Source organism: Phodopus roborovskii, unplaced genomic scaffold (genome assembly GCF_943737965.1).
Source record: "Phodopus roborovskii unplaced genomic scaffold, PHOROB, whole genome shotgun sequence".
In the NCBI taxonomy this organism is placed as follows: domain Eukaryota; kingdom Metazoa; phylum Chordata; class Mammalia; order Rodentia; family Cricetidae; genus Phodopus; species Phodopus roborovskii.
Window position 1 is genome coordinate 36596317 of NW_026126525.1, and position 24932 is coordinate 36621248.

At 37.1% G+C, this 24932-nt stretch overlaps 1 protein-coding gene across 1 annotated transcript in view; it reads right to left on the reverse strand.

Annotated features, from left to right (window-relative positions):
* Nucleotides 1-24932, reverse strand: part of Cngb3 (cyclic nucleotide gated channel subunit beta 3) — a 174275-nt gene that overhangs the window by 131962 nt on the left and 17381 nt on the right. Inside the window, exon 3 of the mRNA XM_051198109.1 lies at nucleotides 13703-13829. Within this exon, the coding sequence (XP_051054066.1) occupies nucleotides 13703-13829 (127 nt within the window). The remainder of the gene's footprint in view (nucleotides 1-13702; nucleotides 13830-24932) is intronic.

Sequence of the window (24932 nt, forward strand, 5' to 3'; positions counted from 1 at the left end):
CATTTGGGTATATGCCTAAGAGGGGGATTGCTGGGTCCTGTGGTGGACTGATTCCCATTTTCCTGAGGAACCGCCATACTGATCTCCAAAATGGCTGTACAAGTTTGCATTCCCACCAGCAGTGGAAGAATGTTCCCCTTTCTCCACATCCTCTCCAGCATAATTTGTCATTGGTGTTTCTAATTTTAGCCATTCTGGCAGGAGTAAGATGGTTTCTCAAAGTTGCTTTGATTTACATTTCCCTGATAGCTAAGGATGTTGAGCACTTTCTTAGGTGTCTTTCAACCTTTTTGATTTTCTCTATTGAGAGTTCTCTCTTCACTTCTGTACCCCATTTTTAATAGGGGTATTTAGTGCTTTGTTGTCTAGTTTCTTGAGTTCTTTGTATATTTTGGAGATCAGCCCTTTGTCGGATTTAGGATTGGTGAAAATCTTTTCCCAGTCTGTGGGCTGCCATTTGGTCTTGTCCACTGTGTCCTTTGCCTTACAGAAGCTTCTAAGTTTTAGGAGGTCCCATTTACTGATTGTCAATCTCAGTGTCTGTGCTATTGGAGTTATGTTCAGGAAGCAAGCTCCTATACTGAATTGTTCAAAGGTACCTCCCATTTTCTCTTCTAAGAGGTTCCTTATGTCTGGATTTATGTTGAGGTTTTTGATCCATTTCAACTTGAGTTTTGTGCATGGTGATAGACATGGATCTATCTGCAGCCTTCTACACACCATCATCCAATTGTGCCAGCATCATTTGTTGAAGATGCTTTCCTCCTCCCATTGTATACTTTTAGCTGTTTTGTTAAAAATCAGGTGTTCGTCCCTGTGTGGGTTAATGTCAGGATTTTCAATTCGATTCCATTGGTCTACCTGTCTATTTTTATGCCAATACCAGGCTGTTTTCAGGACTATAGCTGTGTAGTAGAACTTAAAGTCAGGCATGATGATGTTTCCTGATCATCCTTTATTGAACAGGGTTGTTTGAGCTATCCTGGGTCTTTTGTAGGTCGTTTTGTTTTTGATTTTCCTTTTTTAGAGCACATTTGTTATTTACTGTTTTGTATATAGTTTTGTATTAATCCTAAATCTTTTCTTTACACTAAAAGGGGAACTGTAGTGGGATATTCACTTTGTTTCCTTCTGTGGCACTGACCATGCCCATTGGGGGGTGGAGCCAAAGGCTGAGGTGACCTGTGGAACTACATCTGAGGAGGAACCTGGGAAAGCTCTCTTGCTGGCAGGACATGGAGAGGAGAGCATCCGGTGGAACTTACTGGTGTTCATCTGTCTAGGTTTTAAGTTATTACTCCCTGAATAAACATCTATTCAGCCTATTTGTTTATCCTGATCCTTATTAAACTACAATAGTCTTTTGTTTTTCCATATAATGTTGATTATCCTGTCAAGGTCAGTGAAGAATTGTGCTGGAATTTTAATGGGGATTGCCTTGAATTTGTAGATTGCTTTTGGCAAGATTGCCATTTTTACTATATTTACCCTACCTATCCTAGAGCATGGGAGATCTTTACATTTTCTGGTATCTTCTTTAATTTCTTTCTCTAAAGACACAAAGTTCTTGCTATATAGGTCTTTTACATATTTGGTAAGCATTACCCCAAGATACTTTATGTTGTTTGTGGCTATTGTAAAGTGTGATGATTCTCTGATTTCTTTCTCAGCCCCTTTGTCATCTGTATATAGTAGGGTTACTGATTTTTTGAGTTTATCTTGTATCCTGCTAGTTTGCTCAAGGTGTTTATCAGCAGTAGGAGTTCCTTGGTAGAGTTTTTTGGGTCGCTTATGTAAACTATCATATCATCTGTAAATAGTGAAAGATTGACTTTTTCCTTTCCAATTTGGATCCCCTTGGTCACCTTTTGTTTGTTGTCTAATTGCTTTAGCTAGAACTTCAAGTACAATATTGAAGAGATACAGAGAGAGAGGGCAGCTTAGTTTTGTCATTGATTTTAGAGGAATTGTCTTAAGCTTGTCTCCATTCAGTTTGATGTTGGCTATTGGTTTACTGTATGCTACTTTTATTATGTTTATGTATGTTCCTGTTATCCCTTATCTCTCCAAGACCTTTATCATGAAATGGTGTTGAATTTTTCAAAGGCTTTTTCAGCATCTAGTGAGATGATCATGTGGTTTTACTTTTTCATTTTGTTTATATGATGGATAACATTGATAGATTTTTGTTGAACCATCTCTTCAACCCAGGGATGAAACCTACTTGGTCATGGTGGATGATTTCTAAATGTATTCTTGTATTCTGTTTGCCAGCATTATATTGAGTATTTTTGCATCATGAGGGTTATTATTGGTCTGTAGTTTTCTTTCTTAGTTTTCCCAGCCCTTTACCCTGAGTTAATGTCTACCTTTGAAGCTTAGAGTTTCTTGTATGCAACAGAAGGATGGATTCTACCTTTGTATCCATTCTGTTAGCCTGTGTCTTTTTTTTAAGGCGAGTTAAGACCATTAATGTTGAAGGAGAGTAAGGACCATTGATTGTTAATGTTTTAAATTTGTTGTTGGCAGTGGTATTTGAATATATTTGTCCTGCTTTATCCTTGGGTTCTGGTAAAGTGGGATTATCTATTGCCTATGTCTTTGTCAGCATAGTTAATTTGTAGATAAGCATTGTGAAAATCTGGCTTTGATATTAAATATCTTGTTTTCTCTCTATATAGTTATTGAGAGTTTTGCTGGGTATAGTAGCCTGGGATGGCATCAGTGGACTCTTAGTACTTGTAGAACATCTATCCAGGACCTTCTGGCATTGAGGGTTTCCATAGAGAAGTCAGGTGTAGTTTTGATAGGTATGCTTTATATGTTACCTGGCCTTTTTCCTTCTCTGCTTTTAATATTGTTTCATTATTCTGTATGTTATGTGTTTTGATTATTATATGTCAAGGGGTCTTTTTTCTTTGGTCCAGTGTATTTGGTGTTTGGTATGCTTCTTATACTTCTATGGTCATGTCCTTCTTCAGATTGGAAAAGTTTTACTCAATGATTTTGTTGAATATGTTTTTTGCACTATTGAGCTGGGCTTCTTCACCTTCTTATATGCCTATTATTCTTAAGTTTGGCCTTTTCACAGTGTCTCACATTTCCTGGATGTTTCGTGTTAAGGATTTCTTGGATTTAAGATTTTCTTTGGTCAGAGAAAGTAGGAGGTACGCTTGAACAAATTGGTATAGGAGACCACTTCCTGAACATAACTCCAGGGGCACAGACACTGAAAGCAACAATTAATAAATGGGATCTCTTCAAACTTAGAAGCTTTTGTAAGGCAAAGGACACAGTGGACAAGACCAAATGGCAGCCCACAGACTGGCAAAAGATTTTCACCAATCCTATATCTGACAAAGGGCTGATCTCCAAAATATACAAAAAACTCAAGAAACTAGTCAACAAAGCACCAAATAACCATATTTAAAAAATGGGGTACAGAAGTGAAGAAAGAATTCTCAATAGAGAAAATCAAAACGGCTGAAAAACACTTAAGAAAGTACTCAACATCCTTAGCTATCAGGGAAATGCAAATCAAAACAACTTTGAGGTACCATCTTACTCCTGCCAGAATGGCTAAAATTAGAAACACCAATGACAACTTAAGCTGGAGAGGTTGTGGAGAAAGGGGAACATTCTTCCATTGCTGGTGGAGTGTAAACTTGTACAGCCATGTTGGAGATCAGTATGGCGGTTCCTCAGGAAAATGGGAATTAGTTTATCACAGGACCCAGCAATCCCCCTCTTAGGAATATACCCAAATGATCCACATCCATGCAACAAAGACATCTGTTCAACTATGTTCATAGCAGCACTATTTGTAATAGCAAGAACCTGGATGCAACCTAGATGTCCCTCAATTGAAGAATTGATAATGAAGATGTGGCACATCTACACAATGTAATACTACTCTGCAGAAAAAAATAATGGTATCATGAAATTCGCAGGCAAATGATTAGAACTTGAAGAAACCATCCATCCTGAATGAGGCAACCCAGTCACAAAAAGAGAAACATAGTATGTACTCACTCATATATGGATTTTAGACCTAGAGCAAAGGATCACCAGCCTATAATCCACACCACCAGAGAAACTAAGATACAAGGTGTATTCTAAGAGATTCATATAAAGTCCCTCACAGAAGTGGGAAGGGACAAGTCCCCCAGAGCACAGGGGAAGTGGGGGCAGTGAATGGAGAGAGAAGTAGGAGAAAGCAAGGAGGAGGACAGGAAAACACATGCGACTAGGAAGATTGAGTCGTGTTAGGAATAGAAGACAGGAGAGAGAGAGAGAGAGAGAGAGAGAGAGAGAGAGAGAGAGAGAGAGAGAACATAATAGAGGGACTCCAATATTGGTTTGAAGATAAAATTGAACCCAAGGAAAGGTCTAGAGAACTACAAGACTGCTCCCAACTAACAATTTGAGCATCCGTGGAAAGGCTACCATAAATGCCCTTCCCTGATAGTGAGATCAACAACTAACTTATCCACGGAGCCCTCATCTAATACCTGTTGGAAACAGGAGCAAACACCCATACATAAACACTGAGTCGAACTAGAACCCAGATGAAGATGGAGAGGACCAGGCCAGGCTACAGAAACACATAGAGACAGTTGACCTGAACAAGGAGGAGCTAATGGGCCCCCAGACTGATAGCTGGGAAGCCAGCATGGGACTGACTCAGGCCCTCCTGAATATGGGTCTCAGGCAGAAGGACTGAGCAGTCTAAGGGACCTCTGACAATGGAGCCAGGATGTATCCCTGGTGCACCAAAGGACCTTGCAAATACATCCCCCATGGAGGGATAAGTGCCTTAACCTAGAGTCAGGAGAGAAGCCCTATTCCCTACTTCACATGACCTGTGAGATCTACATGACCCCAACTGGATGGCATTCCCCTACATATGGAACTGTGGTGGGGGGATGGCAGGGGAGGGTAGTTAGAGTGCATGTGAAGAGGCCAGAGAGGGTAAAAGTAAGGGAGGGAAGGAGGAAGGAGGGAGAGGGAACTGGGATCTACATGTAAAATAATAAATTAAATAAAAAAAAAAGAAAAAAGAAAAGAGATTTTCTTTGGTCGATGAGTGTATTTTCTCTACTTTATATTCAGTCCTTGAGATTCTCTCTTCCATCTCTTGTATTCTGTTAGTTATGCTTGCACCTGCAGTTCCCAATCGCTTGCCCAGTTTTTCTATTTCCAGTATTCCCTCAGTTTGTGTTTTCTTTATTATCTCTATTTCAGTTTCAAGTCTTGAACTGTTTGAGTTGTTTGCTTCAAGTGTTTGATTGTTTTTTCTTGGCTTTCCTTACTTTCTAAGAGATTTGTTCATTTCTTCCATTTTTTTGTTTGTTTTTTCTTCCATTTCTTTAAGGGATTTTCTTACATCGTCCTTGAAGGCCTCTATCATATGAAGATATTTTAAAGTCATTCTCTTCTGCTTCATCTGCTTTGGGGTTTTCAGGTCTATTTGGTGTAGAATCCCTAGATTCTGGTGGTGTCATGCTTGTCTTTCTATTGTTTGGTGTTTTCTTGTATTGTGGTCTTCCCATTGCTTCTTCCAGTGGATGCAGGTGGGGTCTCTCTCTCTATGTTACTCCCTGTTTGGCTTAAGTGGGTCAGAATTTTGATGTCTGTAGCTCTGTGTAGTCCAAGCTCTCTAGGAGTTCTCTTCTCAGTCAGGGGCCCAGCAATGGGGGTCAAAGTTCAGGCAGGCAGGGTTCAGGGTGCTCCTCCAGTAGAGGCCCAGGGATCAGATCAAAGACCTGGCAGGCGGGGACTCAAGATGGTCCGGTGCAGATAGGTGTGTCTAGTGTTCTGAGAGTGTATCTAGGAAGTTCCCTCTAGCAGAGGTCTGGCGATGGGGGTCAAAGATCAGGCAGGTGGAGACTCAGGGTAATCCTGCATGGATAGGCGGGCCTAGTGTGTTCAAGGTACTTATCTGCTATCGGAGTTCTTTTGGTTGAATTTTTTGAGTTACTCATGTAAATTATCATATTATCTGCAATTACTGAAAATTTGACTTCTTCCTTTCCAATTTGTCTCTCATTTATCTCCTTTTATTTTCTTATTCTAGCTAGTAGTTTAAGTACAATATTGAAGAGATATGGAGAGAATGGACAGCCTTGTCTTGTTCCTGATTTTAGAAGAATTGCATTGAGTTTCCCTCCATTTAGTTTGATGTTGGCTGTTTGTTCACTGTATATTGCTTTTCGTATGTTTAGTTATGTTCCTGTTATCCATGATCTCTCCAAGACCTTTGTCATGAAGGGGTGTTGGAATTTATCAATGGTGTTTTCAGCTTATAGTTAGATGATCATGTGGTTTTCTTTTTCAGTTTGTTTATATGTTTACATTTGAATTATGTTCATGGATTTTCATATGTTGAACCATCCCTGCATCCCTGGTTGTCTAGTTGATTATTGCAAATGACTTTTCTGATATGTTCTTGAATTTGCAATTGAGTATATTTGGCTCAATGATCATGTGGGAGATTGTTCTGTAGTTCTCTTTCTAAGCTCTTCTTTGAATTGTTTTTAGAATTCTGCCTGAAACAATCTGACCCATGGCTTTCTTTGGTTGGATGACTTTTGATAACTGCTTCTATTTCTGTTTTTCTTTTTCTTTTTTCTTTCTTTCTTTCTTTTTTTTTTTTTTTACGATATAAAGCGATTAGCCTGTTACTGTTAGTTTGTTACTAGTATTTCTTATTGACTAGCTCTGTCTTAAATATTAACCCATTTTTATTAATCTAAGTATTTCCACGTGGTTTTATTTTTACCAGAGAGAGGATCAGGACCTCTGATCTCTTGGTCTTACATGTTGACTCTCTTACTACCTATCCCTTAATCTTCCTTGTCTCCTAGTCCCTCCTATTGGCCAACAGTGCTTTATTCATTAACCAATACGAGAAACATATTTACAGAATGACATTTCCCATCAACTCCTCTTTTCTGTCTAAAATAAAAAGGGTTTTAACATTAACACAGCAAAAATATATAACAAAAAAGTTAGAAAATAAGAACCACAGTTAATAATATTCATTCCATTAACATTTAGCAAGATTTAAAGAAAATATTCTATCTTCTATTGAGTCTAAAGTCTTATATGTAACTTATCTTTAATCCTAACTAAGGAAAACTATAACTATAACCATAACTATGTGTCTTCAACTCCATCAAATACCACAGAACTCTAGATATGAGAGAGACATCTTGCTACCTGATCAGTCACCTGAAGTTCTTCTGCAATGTTCCATCTTCAGCCTATAGGCCATAGTGTATCTGGCAGACTCCTCAGCAAAGCAGGAAACTTTAAACTGTCCACCTGTATTGGCAGTTTGTCAGTCATTTTTCTCTGTGTGTTGCAGAATGTCTGGCAGACTCTTCTATGAAGACTGCTTCTATTTCATTAGGGGTTATTTAGATCTATTTAAATTGCTTATCTTTTCTTGATTTAATTTTGTAAGTGATATCTATCCTGAAAATTGTTCATTTCCTTTACATTTTCCAATTTTGTGTAGTACAGGTTTTCAAAGTATGATCTGATGACTTTCTGGATTTCCTCAGTGTCCATTGTTATTTTCCCCTTTTCATTTCTGATATTTTAATGTACATGTTCTCTCTCTGCGTTTTGGTTATTTTGGAGAAAGCTTTGTCTATTTTGTTGATTTTCTTGAAAAACCAACTCTTTGTTTCTTTGATTCTTTGTATTGTTTTCTTTGTTTCTACTTTATTGATTTTGGCTGTCACTTTGATTATTTCCTGGTGTCTACTCTTCCTAAATGTTATGTTTTTAACTGATCTAAAATTTTTTTGATGAGAGATAGATGTCAGGGATTTTTGTTGTGGTCCTTTTTGAATACTGACTCACAGCTCACAATCCCCAGGGAAGTAATTTTTTTCTCTTGTCATTTTCATGACCTTCCATGTCCATCTTATTTTTTTTCTTTTCTCATTTTTCAAGTCCTATTTTGTCTTATCTATTCCTTGTTCGATCAAAGTCCCTCTCCTCAATTAGAGTTAGAACAAGTGAAAGTTTTATTTTCACTTTGGTTTTGAGGATAGTTTACTTGCTGATGGTTTACTAATTTGAGCCCTGGTTTGTGAAGGGGTCTTCAGTTTTCCCTTCTGTCCAGTTTAGGCCCTGGTGCTGTCTCACTAACTGCATTTTAATTCACATCCAGGCCATTTGAATATCAACAAAATTCCAAGAACAAACCTAATTCTTTAAAATTTCATAAATCTCATTAATTTTGTACCATTTTAGCTATGCCACAAAAGTATGATTTTATGTTTTAGCTAATATTTTAAATCATTTCTTGTGAAGAGTTTTTAATAGATATTAATCTATCATATGGCTAGTGTGAGAAGTCAATAGTCATTATGGAAAATGGATTAAAAATCTGTTAAGTATTTTTAGAGTTTTAATTTTATTCATTTATTTTCTGAGACAGGGTCTCATGTAACACAGGCTGACCTTAAATTTACTGTGTAGCAAAGTCTATTCTTTAAGTCCTGTACCTTCTGCTTCTTCCTCCACAGTGCTGGGATTATAGGCATATGCTACCACACCCAGTTCTAAGCATTTTTCAATGATTAATTACAAAGACTCTGTTTACCATAGAGGGACTTAACTTAGGACTACAAGTGTTAACACATCATTTTCACACTAATTCACTCAAAACTGGCAAATGCATGGCTGGTTTCCCTATATTTATTTATTTAAAAATCGCAAGCTTACAAATCATTGCAGTATGAACTTCATTTTATATTTGTAAACTTGATAGCTGACATTTCTTTCCTATTTCAGCTATAAAGTCACATATGGGTTTTCAAGCATCTTTCCTGCAGCGATTCTTGCTTTTGCTAGTTACAGAACAATAAACATCCCTGTTTATGAGTGCTGATGAGATTCAGAATTCTCTTCTCCTCTCATTGTTCCTGCTGTGAAATGATTGCCTATTTAAAGTCACCCAAATAGAGACTGATTGCTATTATGAACAGAGCAGGCTATTCATAGAAATAACCTTCATTCTCACCATCCTGGGTAGCAGTGAAAACTGCATCCTCTATTGTAGAAGTCAGTTGTGACTCAACCCCATCCTGTCCCAGGCACTGAATGCTTTACTTACTTGCTCGTTTGTCATTTAACCACTTAACCTATCAACCATTCAGCTCTGTATCCCCTTTCAGATGTAGCTATTTGACATTTCCAGGCAAAACACATCTTTTGCTTGGTATTCATTAGTGTCTATCAAACTGTACCTTTTTTTATGTAAAAAAAAAAAAAAAAAAAAAGGATATCCAGGCATTTGTGGAGTATGCCTTTAGCACGCCTTTAGTCCTAGCACTCAGGAGGCAGAGGCAGGCTGATCTCTGTGAATTCGAGGCCAGCCTGGTCTACAGAAGTAGTTCCAGGCAGGCTCCAAAGCAATACAGAGAAACCCTGTCTCGAACACCCGCCTTCCAAAGAAAATAAGGATGTGCTGAGATAGAATGCTGAAAACAGACATGTTTCTTCTTGGGAATGAACAAATGGCATCAGTGGGTCTTCCTAGAATGAAGCCTGTGTCTTTTAGGAGCTAAATGATTCTCTGACAAGATAACAAATTGATTGATTTTTATTTTTGAGGAAAGATTTACAGAGAATTTTTTTCCTCAGATGGACAATTCAGAAAATGTGAAAAGTTAAAAAAAGGAAAGAGATCTGAAAGTTACTTTAATACAAATGGATTCCAATAATCAGTGTGGACATGCAGTTCTGAGATATCTTTAAAAAACATCTCTTCCTTGACTGACATATATTTGAGATAAGTGTTATTATTCTGAATGGGAAAATAGTTTTAGACTTCCTTTAGAGTCATATATAGGACAAGTTAAAAATATCACAGAAATGTATTTGTTACATTTGTAACATTTTCACTTCTTTTTTGTGTTTAAATAAATAACAAAGTAGGCACACTGCACTTAAATTTATGCTCACATTTCTTTTCTTAAAAAACAATATTTGAAGCCAAGTCACAGGGATTATTTTGTTAACTGAATGCTTATTTTTTTTGAATAGTTAACTTTGCAGTTCACTCTATAACAGAATGAAGGTATTTAGTATCTGTGCTCAAATGGACAGAAATTTATGTTTAAGAGTTTTGAGTATACATGAGTTTAGCAGGACAAGAAGAATGTGCAGAGGTGAGGAGATTCTTATATTAGAAGCATAAAATCTAGCATCTGCATGCCTTCAGTTCCTTTATGTGTATAATGGGATGGAAATATTGAGATAATTTATATGTCAACTTGACAGGACCATGGTACCTTGATACATGAAAAAACATTACTGGTGTGTTTTAGATGAAAAGTACAAATGCATTATAAGAGCAAGCAAAGCAAGTTGCCTCTCCCAATGGTGGTGGGTCACTGAGTTGGCAGGTCTCCAGAGCCTAAATTTTTGAACTTGAATATTTGCCTTTTCCTGTTTTCACATAGGAGACTGAAAACCGATTTCTTTGAGTCTTGTGCTTGCTGCTTTTGGATAAGAACTTCTCTAACTCATCCTTGGTTGGCTTTTCTGGTTATCTCTTTGCTGGCTATAAAGACCAGGGCTTTCCCCCCTCTATTATATCATGAGCCAATTCTTAATATGTTTTCCATCTATGTATACATGTTATTGGTTTCTGTTATAGAAAACTGTGACTGTTCCATGTGGCAGTGTCTTTGCCCTTATCTATTCGGTATTCTCCTTTGCCCATCTTCTGAACATGACATAAATCAATATGCAACCAGTAATATCTCATTGCAGTTATTACAGGGAAATTGCAAATCTACATCATACAATATCCCCAAATATTGGTTAACTATCCCAGACCAATAGTCTCTTTTTCCCAGAGATTCTCAGACAATAAAGTAAATGTATTTCAAATAATTTCAAGTTAATATTTTATTAATAGTATATTTTTCCTAACTTAGAAATGGAAACAATGAATAGTTATTCACATAACTACTCTGAGCCCATAATCAACTAAACCATTAATGATTTTCAAGTAGGGGAACTTTAGACTTGATGTTGCTCAAAGTTGAAGATACTGTTTTTTGTTAACTGCAAGTAACAAAAGAATTTTGACTCAATAGGAATATTGTGCAATAATATTTCCCTTCAAGAGTTCTTTTTGATGTCATATGTAGAACACTATTCTTTATATGGTTCTAGCTAGGTAGCACTGGTTGATATGAGGTCAATACAGAGAACTTTTGTAATTCTCACATGGCATCAGACCATTTCTTTTAGCTTTAATCAAATATGTCAGCAGAGATTCCAGTGTGCCCTTTAGTGCATGTTTTATTCTATCTTAATTTTGAGAAAAGATACAAACAAACTTTCCATCCCCAAGAAAGCAAGAGCATTTTGCTAGCTTGAGTGTAGCTCATAGCTTGTCAATAATTCCTAATCTGTATTGCTACTACATACACTGCAGAGAGAGCTGTCAGGAACAAAAAATAACTAGATTGAACATTTTGTTAGCCCAGAATAGTTAGGGTGACGTATAGTCCAGGAAAGAGTGAAGAATTGAGCCCTTTGAGGCTAGCATCACTTCCTCCAGAGCTATGTAAAGTGCTGGCCATGCTCACTCTTCCTAAGGAAGCTGAAATTGAGTAGGAATTCTTGGGTGTTTATACTTTAGCCTTCTCCTACTGTTGAGCTATAAAGTTTTGAAAATTATTGAGTTCTGGAGAAACAAGTTCAGTATGCTTAGGTTCATTCACTGATTAATGTGATCAATATCCATTGATTGTTTACTTTGTGGCAGCCATTGAACTGGTATTGGTATGTCATTCCTAGTTTCATGAAGCATACACTGGAGAGAAGAAGGAGCTTGATGACTTCAGACAATCACATGAATACCTGCAGAGATATACACCATAGAAGAGCTCTTACAGAGGGGAGTATGACCCAATTAGGAATGTCAGAGAAAGCCTAAGGAAGTGAAGATACAAGAGGAATGGGAAGGAGTTTGTTGGGGCTAACAGAGCAAGCAGAGGAAACAGTATGGATTCCACTTCAGCTCTTTTGAGAAGCTGTTATCACAGCTTACTGCAAAAGCTTAAATAAGTTAAAATAAAGTTAGTTCAGAGGTTAAGCTGCTGATTAAAGAAGAGTGTGTTGGTAGGAAGGAAGAAAACGTACCACTCAGGAATTCAGTCTTCTGCAATGTAATTTTATTTGAGCTGACCCTGTTACTATAGGAAACTAATTAACTTTTCTGTTCCCTGGTTGCTTTTCTGCAGGGTGAAGATAATAGTGACCCACTAATAGCAATGAAAAGCCTCCTATAAACATCAATAACTATCTAACTAATATAAGTACTTGTATATTCTGTTGTAAAATCTAGCCTTTAACTCAGAATTTAGAATCTTTTCTCTGCATAAATCATGTTAGATTTTACTTTTTTTGTCAAATATTGGTTTTTGTGTGAGAAAGCTCATGTTTATCTTCATATGCAGCCAAGCTGGTGCTCATTGACAATGCATTCTCTAATATGTATTGTTCAGTCAGAAGTATGCTGAATCCTAGATACTCATAAAGATTTCCATAAGCAGTGAATGGTTTAACAAAGTCCTGGGGCAATGAGCATAGAAGAAAAGTAGTATGGTTTGGGATGAGGTAGGTTGGAAGAATAGATTATTTTCACTGTCCTTCAAATCACAATTCTTCTTGCCTGTTAGAAAAGTTTATGTTTCAAAGCAGCCTTACAGACTACAGCCAGGATTTCTGCATCTTCTTAGAATCCCCCATGACAGCGCCCCTTACCAGCAGGAAGTAGTTTGGAAAAAACGATGCCCTAATTCCCAAATATTGTCTATAAATGTTTGTTTTCATTTAAATGGACTTGGTTATATAAAATAAATAAATAAATTAATTAAAAAAAGAAAAGTTTATGTTCTCACTGTTTCATACACCCATTGCAATTACTGCAACTGTAGCTAAGCAATTCAACTTGAATCATCAGGCACATAACACCATGCCAAGCTGCAAAATGAAGGCACTCTTAGCTCTCTCTCTCTCTCTCTCTCTCTCTCTCTCTCTCTCTCTCTCTCTCTCTCCCTGTCTCTCTCTCTCCCTCTCTATGTGTGCACACGCATGAATTTGTAGGTTCACCTTTAAACTTAAATCTCGGTGATATTTCAAGTCATTTTATGCACACTATTTATAAAACTATTCTTTCAGTGGCAAACAGAGTGCCTGTTTCTTTAATTGTCTTTGGCTATCATGCTGTTCTTTTTCTACCAAAGAAATCATAATTAGCCTTCTGGAATACTATAATGCTTACAGAATCAAAATAGTGATTTCTTCATGAACTTGGAAAATTATTTTTAAAACCTATAAGTCTAGTAAATATGTGGGCTGTTTCCATGATGGTAAGATGTCTCACATATGTGGCAGCCTGTTTGTGTGGGTGTGTGAGTTTGGCATACAGCCAAATGGGGGCCTGGACATTGGTTAGTAGTCATGGATGATCAGTGAGGCGAAATGAACTGCTGGATGGAGTTAATTGTTCATTTCTCATCTAGTTTCCTAGGTAAGGTTCTGATGTGGTTGTGGTTTGCTTAACTCCCTGCTTAACTAAAGAGGGAAATAGAACCCTCACTCCCCCCTTTCCTGCTGCCCGAACAACATCTCCTTGCTATGTGCTTCATGAAGTTCTTACCTGAATGGCCTTTCTTCCTTAGTCCTGGTTTGCTCAATCTCAGACATTGTTCCAGTGGGTTCTGATGAACACTCAGAGTCAAGATCTGTGCTGAAATCTCTGAAGGAATTTTCCTCAGTGATGTTGTCTATGTTAAAGAAATTATATTAAATAGAAAAACATGAAACACCCTTGACACACTTTTATCTGGCAAAAATTTACTGGAGATGCTGATTCTCTTTCCATAAAAATTTTCCAGGAGGACTCCTCACACAGGAGGGCTAAACTGGAGATACTGCCAGACCAATGAAAAGTATAGTAAAATTTTGTTTACTACATTACAAAAGTTTCAAATGGTATATGCCTTGTAATAGCAACAAAGCAGAGAATGAGCTCTAGGCACTCAAAAGGTGATGTTGGGTTTATTACAGTATTCATGATTCATGACTAAAATCAATTCACGATAGACTCATTAAAGTGAAAAAAGCAGTCATTTTATGTCCTTGGCATTAATGTAGAATTCACATTCTAATTTTTATGAAATCAAATTTCTAAATTTGATTTGATTATCTTTCTATAGAAATAACACCAACTAGTATATAATAGCTCTAATTTCAATTCAGAAATATTTTTTTCCATCAGATCTATAAAGTATGACTCTAATTGAGATTAAGAATTGCTATTTGCTCAGAGAATAATCACCTCATTGGTAAGTAACTGAATTATAGAAGTTAAAGACAGTAAATAGTTAGATATTAAAATTAATTATAAAATATAAAAAGATAAATTTGAATGCTTGTTCATTATCCAAAGTAATTTATTTTAAGCAGATGTACTATACTTGGGAAATTGTAAACAAGACTCAATCATCAATATTATTGTTTTGCAATAGATCAGGTGGTGAGGGGGCAGGAAGATACAGTTTAGGGAGGTGTAATCAGACTTTTATTTGTCTATCAGCTCCCATTTAATCATTTAGAGACTTATTATTAATTATAGAAGTTTGTTCTTTTTCTTGGGCTTCTTTCCAACTTGCTCCTATAACTTAAAAATTAAACTATTTTACTAATCTATATTTTTCCAAGTGGCTCATTACCTTTCCTCCATAATGTATGTTTGCTTCCTTCTGTGTCTTTCTGGTGGCTCGTATGTGCCTAGATTCATCCCAGAGTCCCTCTCTCTCCCCCTAGAAGTCCCACCTATTATCTTCTGCCTAGCTATTGTATATTCAGCTTTTTATTAAACCAATCAGAAGGTGCTTTGGCAAAGGCACATCTTCACAGTGTATAAAATGTTTATGTCACAATAGGGAGGCAATGTAGGGAGACAGCTATAATTGAGAGGTAGAGGGAAACCTAGTGCAGTGGAAATCTACTAATATTGGAAGGTGATCCAAATGTACAAATAATGGGGGGATGGAATCCCAGTTGGACTTTTTTTTTTGTCATGAAACTAAACATCTAGTACCTGAACTGGGTTCCATCCAATTGAGTTGTTGGCCAAAGAGTTCCCATGGAGATCCCAAACAAATCTATAATATTGGCAAGACAATGGGTTGCTCTCCACAAACTGATGGCTTGGCTCCATTGCTGGAGACAACATCCACTTGAGTCATTAAACATGCAGAGATAGAGCTGGTCCATGTATTGAACCTTTATCCCTACACCCTAGTGTCTTTGGTACAGGAAGGTACTCTGAAGGGTACCAAAAGAGAAATATAAATACTAATTTAGACACAAACTCTTTGGTCTACAGTGGCTTTATTCTTGCAAAATATGCTAGGGTAATGGTAGCACAAAGCTTGTAAATAGCCAACATCTGAATTGACTTAAGGCTCACTCTATGAGATGGAATCTATACCTAACACTCCTTGGTGACAAAAAACAAAAACAAAACAAAACAAAACAACAACAAAAAAACCCAAACCAAACCAGCCAACCAAACAAGCAAAAAAACAAAAGAAAACAAAACAACAACAACAAAAACAAAGATTAGACAGCCCATAGTGCTAGTGTAAAACCAAATACTACTGGTTAAAAAAAATATTAGTGTCAAATATTATTCTTCTATACTCATAGATTAGTGCCTTATTCAGCCATCATCAGAGAATCTTCCTCCTACAGCAGATGGAAACAAATACAGACACCCACAGCCAGACATTATGGAGAGAAAGAGAGAGATCTTGGAATACAGAGCTCTAAATGGGATGCTCCCATAATATTCCCCCTCAGAGCAAAGGGAACCTTTTGGAAGAGGAGGTAGAAAAAGTATAAGAGCCAGTGGAGAAGGATGAAACCATGAAAGCAAGGCCCTCTAAATCAGCATGAACAAAGCTCATATCAACTCACAGAAACTGAAACAGTAAGCACAGGTCTTTCCCAGGTCCTCTCTGTACATATTACAGCGTTCAGTTAGCATTTGTATGGGACTTTTGAGTGTGTCTCTAATTCTGGCACCTTCTCCTGGGATTTTTCCTTCTGTTGGTTTACCCTGTCTGACTTTGATGTGATGGCTTTTGTTTTATCTTATTATATTTTATTGTGTTATGTTTTTGTTAACCTTTACAAAACTGTTCTCTTCTGAGGAGAGACAGAAAGGGATTAGATCAGGTTGGGAGTGGATGTGGAGAAGAACAGGGAGGAGTAGATGTGGGAAAAATTGATATCAGGATATGTTATATGAGAAAAGAATCTATTTTCAATAAAAGGTAAAACAAACCAACCTAATATTAAAAATATAGATGTATAAAATTGATAGATCAGGAGTGATCACATTGTAAAAGTTTTTATTATAAAGACCTTTAACATAAAATTTTCAATGATTCCTCAAAATCTTCCAGTGCAATAAGTCTTCAGAAATATGTTTCAGGAATAAAAACTGAGTCACTGCTTACAATTTCTAAAAAGTTTGTGGTTAAGAAAGCTTGAGTTTCTGACTTTCCCAGGTGACCACTTTTATCCTAGATTTATAGTACTTTTCTACGAGATAGAAAAATATGGTACTAAATATATTCTCATTATGTTTAAATGGACTCTCCAAGTGTTTACATTATTTTGAGTGCTAAAGAACACCAGTGTAATTACAACTGTGCAAGGACCATCTTCTAGAAGAAACACTGAAATGTGTTGGAATTCTTCCCCAAAATTGCAGTGCAGCATGTTCTCTGTCCTGGTACACATGTATGGAATGTTAATTAATTCATCAGTAGCCAGTAACTTTCAGAGCAAAAGAACAACAGACACTTTTGGTGGCGCTGAACTGTGTTTGATAGAAGGATTTGTGCTCCCTATGTGTTTGTGTCAAGGCATGTTTTGTTTTAAGAGTTTTCTATATCCAACAGAAGAATTATTTGTTCCCCATACCTCCAGCATCATACCATATTATTCTAGTTGCCTAAAAATGTGGTAGCCTACCCTTTCTCATATTCATAATGGACAGAGTTACTGTATATTTCAAAGGAGAATTCTTAAGTCTCCATTTGTGTATGTGTAGTGCATTTATGGATTGGACACATTGAAGACTGAGTGTGTGCACACACACACACACACACAGAGTGACAGAGAAAGAGAGAGAGAGAGAGAGAGAGAGAGAGAGAGAGAGAGAGAGAGAGAGAGAGAACCTAAAGTTATCATGGCCTTTTCATAGGTGTCTGGATATAATAGTGTTTATAGGTCATTGTAAGTCCATTTATCTTTGTAGGAACACCTGTTTAAAAAAGACCACAAAAATATAACTTTAAATATGACTTCAAAAAGTTGTTAGTATTTAGCCTAGGCAGAATCTGTAAAACAGTGTGACAGTTGACTATTTCTTTTTTTAATGATAATTTTTAAATTTAGATTTGAAACAAGCTTGTTTTACATATCAATCCTAGTTCTCTCACCCTCCCCTCCACCCATCCCCCCTCAACCCCCATCACATTCCCTTTCTGATCCCCAGGGAGGGTAAGGCTTTACACAGGGGATCTTCAAAGTCTGTCATATCATTTGGAGCAGGGCCTAGGCCCTCCTCCATGTATCTAGGCTGAGAAAGTATGAAAGTATCCTTCTATGTGGAATGGGCTCCAAAAGTCCATTAATATACTAAGGATAAATATTGATCTACTACCAGAGGTCCCATTGCCCGCCTAGTTCTCCTAAGTAACACCCACATTCAGGGGGTCTGGATCAGTTCTATGCTAGTTTCCAAGCTATCAGACTGGGTGCACGAGTTCCCCCTTGTTCAGGTCAGCTGTTTCTGTGGGTTTCTCCAGCCTGGTCTTGACCTCTTTGTTCATCACTCTTCCCACTCTGCAACTGGACTCCAGGAGAAGAGGTTTTCTTTTATAATTAAGGGTTTATTTTTATTACGTGTATGTGTGTGTGTCTTTGTGAGCTGTGAGTGTATTCCACAAGTGTTGGGGTGTCTATGGAGGCAGAAGAGGGTGTTGGATCCCATGGAACTAGCGTTACAGGTCGTTATGAGTCTGACATGTGCTGGGAACTGAACTTACATCTTGTGGAATAGCAGCAAGCATTCTTAACCATTAAGCTATCTCTTTAGGTACAAACTCTTCCAAATCTACATTAGTATCTGCTATACCACATACATTTATAGCACAAGTACATATGCAGTATGGCTTTATGCTGGTAATAATAACATGATTTTTCTTTTTCACTAAGATCTTTATCAACAGCACATTTTGGATTATCCCTAAGTAGATCCTTATACCTTTGTATATCTTCCAGGGCCATTACCTCACCCTTCTAAAGTGACAGATTTTATGACAATACTAAGAGATTTAGGAATTAATTAAAGACTAACTCAATTTGTGGATACACCATTAATTATGAAACAAGTATTTTATAGTTTGTTGATGAAGATGAGAAGTCAGCATTACCTGTTCTTGAATTCAGAGTAGAACAACTTAAAGCAAATCAAGAGGATTAGAACAAAAAGGGTGCCTATCAACTGTGAGTAGTGAGGGTGTCTTTTTTATTCACACAGAGAGTTACTTGTGGGAACAGATGGTCAGAGTGTTTAAATAATCCTCATGAAAGAGAAATATAAAATATGGCAAATCTTGCTCTCAGATCTAGGGGAAGTTTGTCAACTGTACAGAGCTAAACAGTGAGCTGGTTGTTAGCTTCACACACAGACAACGGGTCATATGGATAGTGTATGACTTCCTGTAATTTGGACATGACATCACTATTGCCAGATCTCATCAGTGCAGTTGTTCTGGGACACACCCAGAATGTGTGCCCATAGCAGATACTTAAACTTAGAATCAAAGTGTTATGACATGGTTGCCTTTGTTAAATGTGTAAAATTGCTATTGAGTTTACCCTCCACATGCCTGTCTCCAGACTGGCAGTGTGTCACATAAGGCTTGTGTAATGTACTTCCAGTTTTCCTTGGCCTGATGCAGTGATGCATCATGGAAATCAGAGCAGATGTGAAACATCTGCCTGTCTTTTCAACTCAGGTAGAAAATGATGTGAAATCCATCAACCTTCTGCATTTTATCAGTGGCACTAACTAAATTCTAGAAGAGAAAGGATTCAAGCAAAAACTTATTTTGGGATAATATTTAAGTGAGAAATGTACTCAACTTGTTTTCTTTTAGATGCATATGCAAACAGAAAATTTAAAATGCTTTTGTTATTAGAACGTTTATCATAGGGCATGATTTCCTTTGGTTGAATTTCTAATTGTGGGACACCAAATATATTGTGAACTTTGTGTCAAAGACAAATCTTTCTGGAGAGATGGCTTAGAAGTAAAAAGTGCTTGCTGCTCTTGCAGAAGACCCAAGTTTTGTTCCCAGCATCCACATCATGAATCTGATGACAGGATAACTTTCTGTCATCCTAGCTGCTGACTGTAATGTGGCAGTGAAGGGTATAGACACTTCATTCTCCCTAGTGTGATTCTGTTCTGCCATCTTTCTTTCCAGTTTCATGAATCCATTTTAAAAACATCATCCTATAAGACTACATTTGTTTTTATTTGTTTCCAAGCTACTGCAGGCTCTTCAGACTCCTTTTCGACAGCCACAGGACCTTTTGGAGCCTCTGAGACTCCGTGGAGCTCTGAGGCAGATACTGGCAGCCACTGTCTTGTTTATTTTCCTAAAGGTTTGGTATTTTTATCACATACGTGAATGATACCTTTACTCAATGGATAGACATTTGGAATTACAATAATGATAAGTATAGTTTTAATAAGTACATAATAAGTGTCTATCTTATGTCACCCATAATAATGAGTTTAACTTACCATGTGATAAATTTATAGTTGCTGAACTGCATTACATTCTTAGAATGATTTCTCACTTTGACTATGCTTAAAATTATATTATAAATCTGTAATTTTTCAAATGACAGGAAAGATGACAAACATGACAACAAAGTAGCTTATCCTAAAATATTATTCTCAAAAGAGCTATCTCTGATACTCATAAATGAACAAGGAAAATATAAAATCTAGAGGAGGTAATCTTGAAAATCCAAGGGACTCAATATTGGTAAGAATTCTGGAACTCAGACCATTTAAGGAATGTTAAAGAAACTTAGCTAAAATCTAAGATAACTTAATGGGTAAAGTGCCTTATGTCCATAGGTGAGGACCTGAGTTTAGATCTCCAGCATTCAGCTGAAAACTGGGCATGAAGTTTGTGTCTGTAGCCACAGGTCTGGGGTGCTGTGGGGCTGGACCAGTTAACACACACACACACACACACACACACACACACACACACACAACACAGACACACACATGAGTGCAGTACATACATGTGTCTCCTAATATTTGATGTGTGTGTGTGAATCTTTCATATATGTGAATGGTCTAAGAGTCATTGCAAATTCACTGAAATTCTTTTCCAAAGAGAAAAATAAAGATTCAGTTCTTATGAAGGCAAAATATGGATCTTTCCATGGATTTACAAAGCATTCTAGCAATTATTCTGAGATTATAGTGTGTTGCTTTGGGAGGCAACACGCCTCCTGTGCTGGAGGTATCAGGAGGATGTTAGACACTATGCTATAGAAAGTCAGGTGGGTTAGAGTCCTTAATCTTAAAGTGACATAAAGACTTGAAAGGATATTTGAGAATTTTAAACAATGGAATATATTGTCTCAGGTATAAAAGTGAGCAAATCAAGCATAGAGAATGTGACTATCATATGATCTTGTCTCAATGCCAGACTTGGTTTGAAGGGCCCTTTCTTGAACTTAATTCATCCAGAAAACACGTTTTATGAGAAGATATTAAGGAACATTGTGAGTTACTAGCACCCAGGTAATGAATAAAGAGCTCTATTCCTTACATTACTAATTCTCTCTAATTCTCTGGCTGATGCTGGAAAGTTTTTTTTGGTAGCAGTTTCTTCATCCATAAAATGAAAAATGTTTTTGTCTTGGGGATTTCTGTGAGGATTAGATAAAGACTCCATTTGAGAAAAATCAATATAAACACAGTGTTCCAACAGTCAGACTGGATAATTGCCTTTAAAAAAGTTTATATTAACTTTTTCAGGTCTCCTCAGCAGTTTTATATGTGGATCATACACGAGCTTCCATTTACTTAATACTGCCTCAGACTCGGGAAAACATAATGTGATTTCTTATGAGTCAGCTGCATTCCTTAGCAGAAAAAACACAAAAAGCAATTCAACTAAAAGTATATTTAAATCATGCAAAGTACAAAAAATAGTATGTAAAAGAAAAAATAAACACCATCTTTATGTTGTTTAGATTCTCTTTAAGTTTATGAGATTAGTAGTAGCAGTCAGTATATAACTTAGATTGTGGTCTTCTAGTGGATATTTCTAATAAGGTTGTTTTTTCTAATAACTTCTCCTTATTTCATTTTCTCTCTTCAATGGAGCAGCTCTTTCTGCATCCCATGCAGGAATTGCTCACTGATGATGCACATGGCTACATCTTTGACCTAAAGACTGTGGCCTATCCTCAGCCAGTTGGTGATACCTGTGATGGTGTGAAGGGCTTTGTGTTATCTAAAACTGAGAGGACCTGTACTATAATTTGGATTTGGAGATAAGTATGTGGAAATTAAGGAAGTGCAGAATGAATAGTCAGAGGAATCTGATCACTTAGCAATGAAGCCACATTCACCAGGAGTGAGGGCCAAAGATGGAGTTAGCTTTTAGTGCTGCCTTGCTACTCCCTAAGTGTCTCCTTAGTTCTAGTTATTAGTAAGATTTTATGATGACTTCCTGACACTGGGATGTTCTGTCTCATTGCAAAACAGAGGAATTACTCATATTTGCTTTTTGCTATTTTCAGAAATTTCACAAGACAAGTTTATTATTTCTCAATGTGTTTATCATATCTGATATTATTTTGAAAGCATACTTCAGTTCAGTAAATGGAATTGTTTACTATATAAGACTGAATTTTGCTTGGATGAAGCAGAGAAATACTGGAATAGTTTGCAACAAAATTTATAATTAAAATATACTCATATTATTGTTTTGCTGATGGCTATAGAGGTGGACACACTACTAAAATTAGTGGTAATATCCTTGCTGGGTTCTACACAAACTAGTTGGTCTTACATAGAGAAGATTTTCAGACTAGTGAATTTTAGTTCAATTGGTTTATTTTTATATTACTCACAGGGAAAATTAAATCATGTGTGTTAACTATTAGTGACAAGACTGAAGATTGACTTCTTTCTCTTTTAAACATTTTTTTCCTCTTATTGAAAACATTCATTTCTCATATAATATATCCTGATTATGGTTTTCCTTCCCTCTACTCCTCCCAGTTTTATTTTATTTTATTATTATCCCTTAGAAACATGATTATTTCTGAGAGACAAAAAGAGAGTGGATCAGGACTAGGGGAGGTGGCAAATCCTGGGAAACATATAGCGAGGGGAAACCATAATCAGGATATATTATGGAAGAAAAAAACCAACTGTTTCAAAAAATGGGAATGCACTTCACAGAAAAACAAAAACAAAAACAAAACAAAGCAATAGTCAGGGGAAGGCATAATAGGCAAAGAGGAAGAGAAATTTCAGGGGCTAACTGAAACATTGCCAGACTCAGAAATTTGTCTCTAGACATCAGTTTTCCCCTGTATGAACAACACTGAGCACTTGCCATGTGATTATTTAGTGGACACTATATTATCTTTAGTACAAAATGGGGCAAGAGCTCAGAATTTTGTTTTGGTTATTAAAAAGAAAAGAAACATTTGAGCATTAAAAGTTTAGTATTGGCTTTCCTTGGGAATTTTTTTTCTTAGTGATGTTTTGCATGTATATTGTAGTTTCACATTTTGAATTTATGTTGTGTGTGTGTGTGTGTGTGTGTGTGTGCACATGCACACATTGCTCTTTCTTTGTAACCTTTTTTGTTTGTGTGTTCATTTTGTTTTATTCTTGTTTATTTGTCTTTTATTATTTACCTTTTGGCATGGGGTTAGAAGGATAGGGATGAGGATCTGGGAGTAGATGAGAGAGGGGAAACCATAGTCAGAATATATTGCAAGAAAATAACTTTATTTTCAATAAAAATAAAATTAAAAGGAGTAAAAAAAGTAACATTTTCCTTCTTTACCAACTGCTAGCTGCATACCCACAAGCCTTCCCCAAAACCTGGCTGTGAACTCTCTTTGTTTTTGAGCCACCTTTGCAGAGTAAGTCACCATTCCTTCTCCTATTCCATCTCTTATGGTTCTCTTCCTCCCATCGGCATCTCTACATCCACAAGCCTAACTTCTTCTATCCTGTCTCCTCTCCTCCCATGGCCTTCTCTACACCATCAGACATAACTACCTCTCTTATCATTTCTCTTACTGCCTTCCCTCCTCCCATGGCCATCTCTACACCTACAGGCCCGACTTCAGATCCCTCAGCTTATTCATGAGCTACTTGTGAATGGTGAGAAGCTTCTTTCTTCTTCCATCTTCCTCTCTACTCAATGTCAGCTCTATACCACAAGCCTCACTCCACACCTCTGGCTTGGGAGCCATCTTTGCCTGTCAAGTTAAACAGCTCACCCATCAGATTTATCTTCCCCAGCTCCAGTAACATAGCTCTACACTGGCCTAATTTAAGGCAGGGCAGATTCTTATGTCAGAGGCACAACCAAAGAAAGATAGCCTATGCCAAATCATAAAAATGATAGCAACATGAATGGATAAGAAAGCATGTTTTCCATTAAATCCACTAGACCTATAGAGGTGTCCTCTAACAAGAATTACCTAGCTGTACTCAAGAACAAAGAATTATATATTTTTAATTATTTTTATTCAAATTAAAACAATACTATTTTACACATAAATTCCAGTTTCCTTAAGTCCTCCCATTCCCCCCTACCACCTCCACATCCTCCCCATCCATTCCTCAGAGAGGGTGAGTCCTCCCATGGGGGAATCATCAAAGTCTGTCACATCATTTGGGGCCTGCCCTGTATCAAGGCTTTCCTGTATCTAGGCTGAGCCCATAAGTAATGGGCTCCAAAAGTCTGTTCATGCACTAGGGATAAATACTGGTTCCTTTGCCCAAGTCCCCATCCCTCAACTGACACCCACATTCAGGGGAAGTGGTACGGTCTTATGGAGGTTCCTAAGCTGTCAATCTGGAGTCCATGTGCTCTCACTTGCTCAAATCAGCTGTTTTTGTGGGTTTCCCCAGCATGGTCTTGACCCCTTTGATGGTCTCTTCTCCCTTTCTACACCATGGAAGAGAACATGAGGGATTAGGAAGGTCAAGTTGGGGGAAGAACAGGGAAGAGCAAGGAAGCTTGATAGAGGGAGTCATTATGGGCTTAACGAGAAACCTGGCACTTGGGAAATTCCCAGGAATCCATAAGGATTCCACAAGGATGACACCAACTAAGAATCTAAGTAATAGTGGAAAGGCTACCTTAGATGCCCTTCCCCTATAGTGAGATTGATGACTTAAATGCCATTATAGAGCCTTTATCCAGTAGCTGATGGAAGCAGAAACAGAGATTCACAGCTAAGCACAAAGGATTAGAGGAGAACAAAGAATTAGAAAGAACAACAATAATTTTTATCAAAGGAATTCAAAGGACACATAAACACTTCATTGAACTCTAAGAGGCTGACAATAGATGCCTGAATTATATCCAAGAAAGTAAAAGTATGTGGCTGAATGAAATGACTAAGCTAATTTAGGATTTGAAGAATGAAATCAACAATGAGATAGAGACAATGAAGAGAACACAAATTGAAAGTAAAATGGAATTTAAAACATCAACATTTATAAT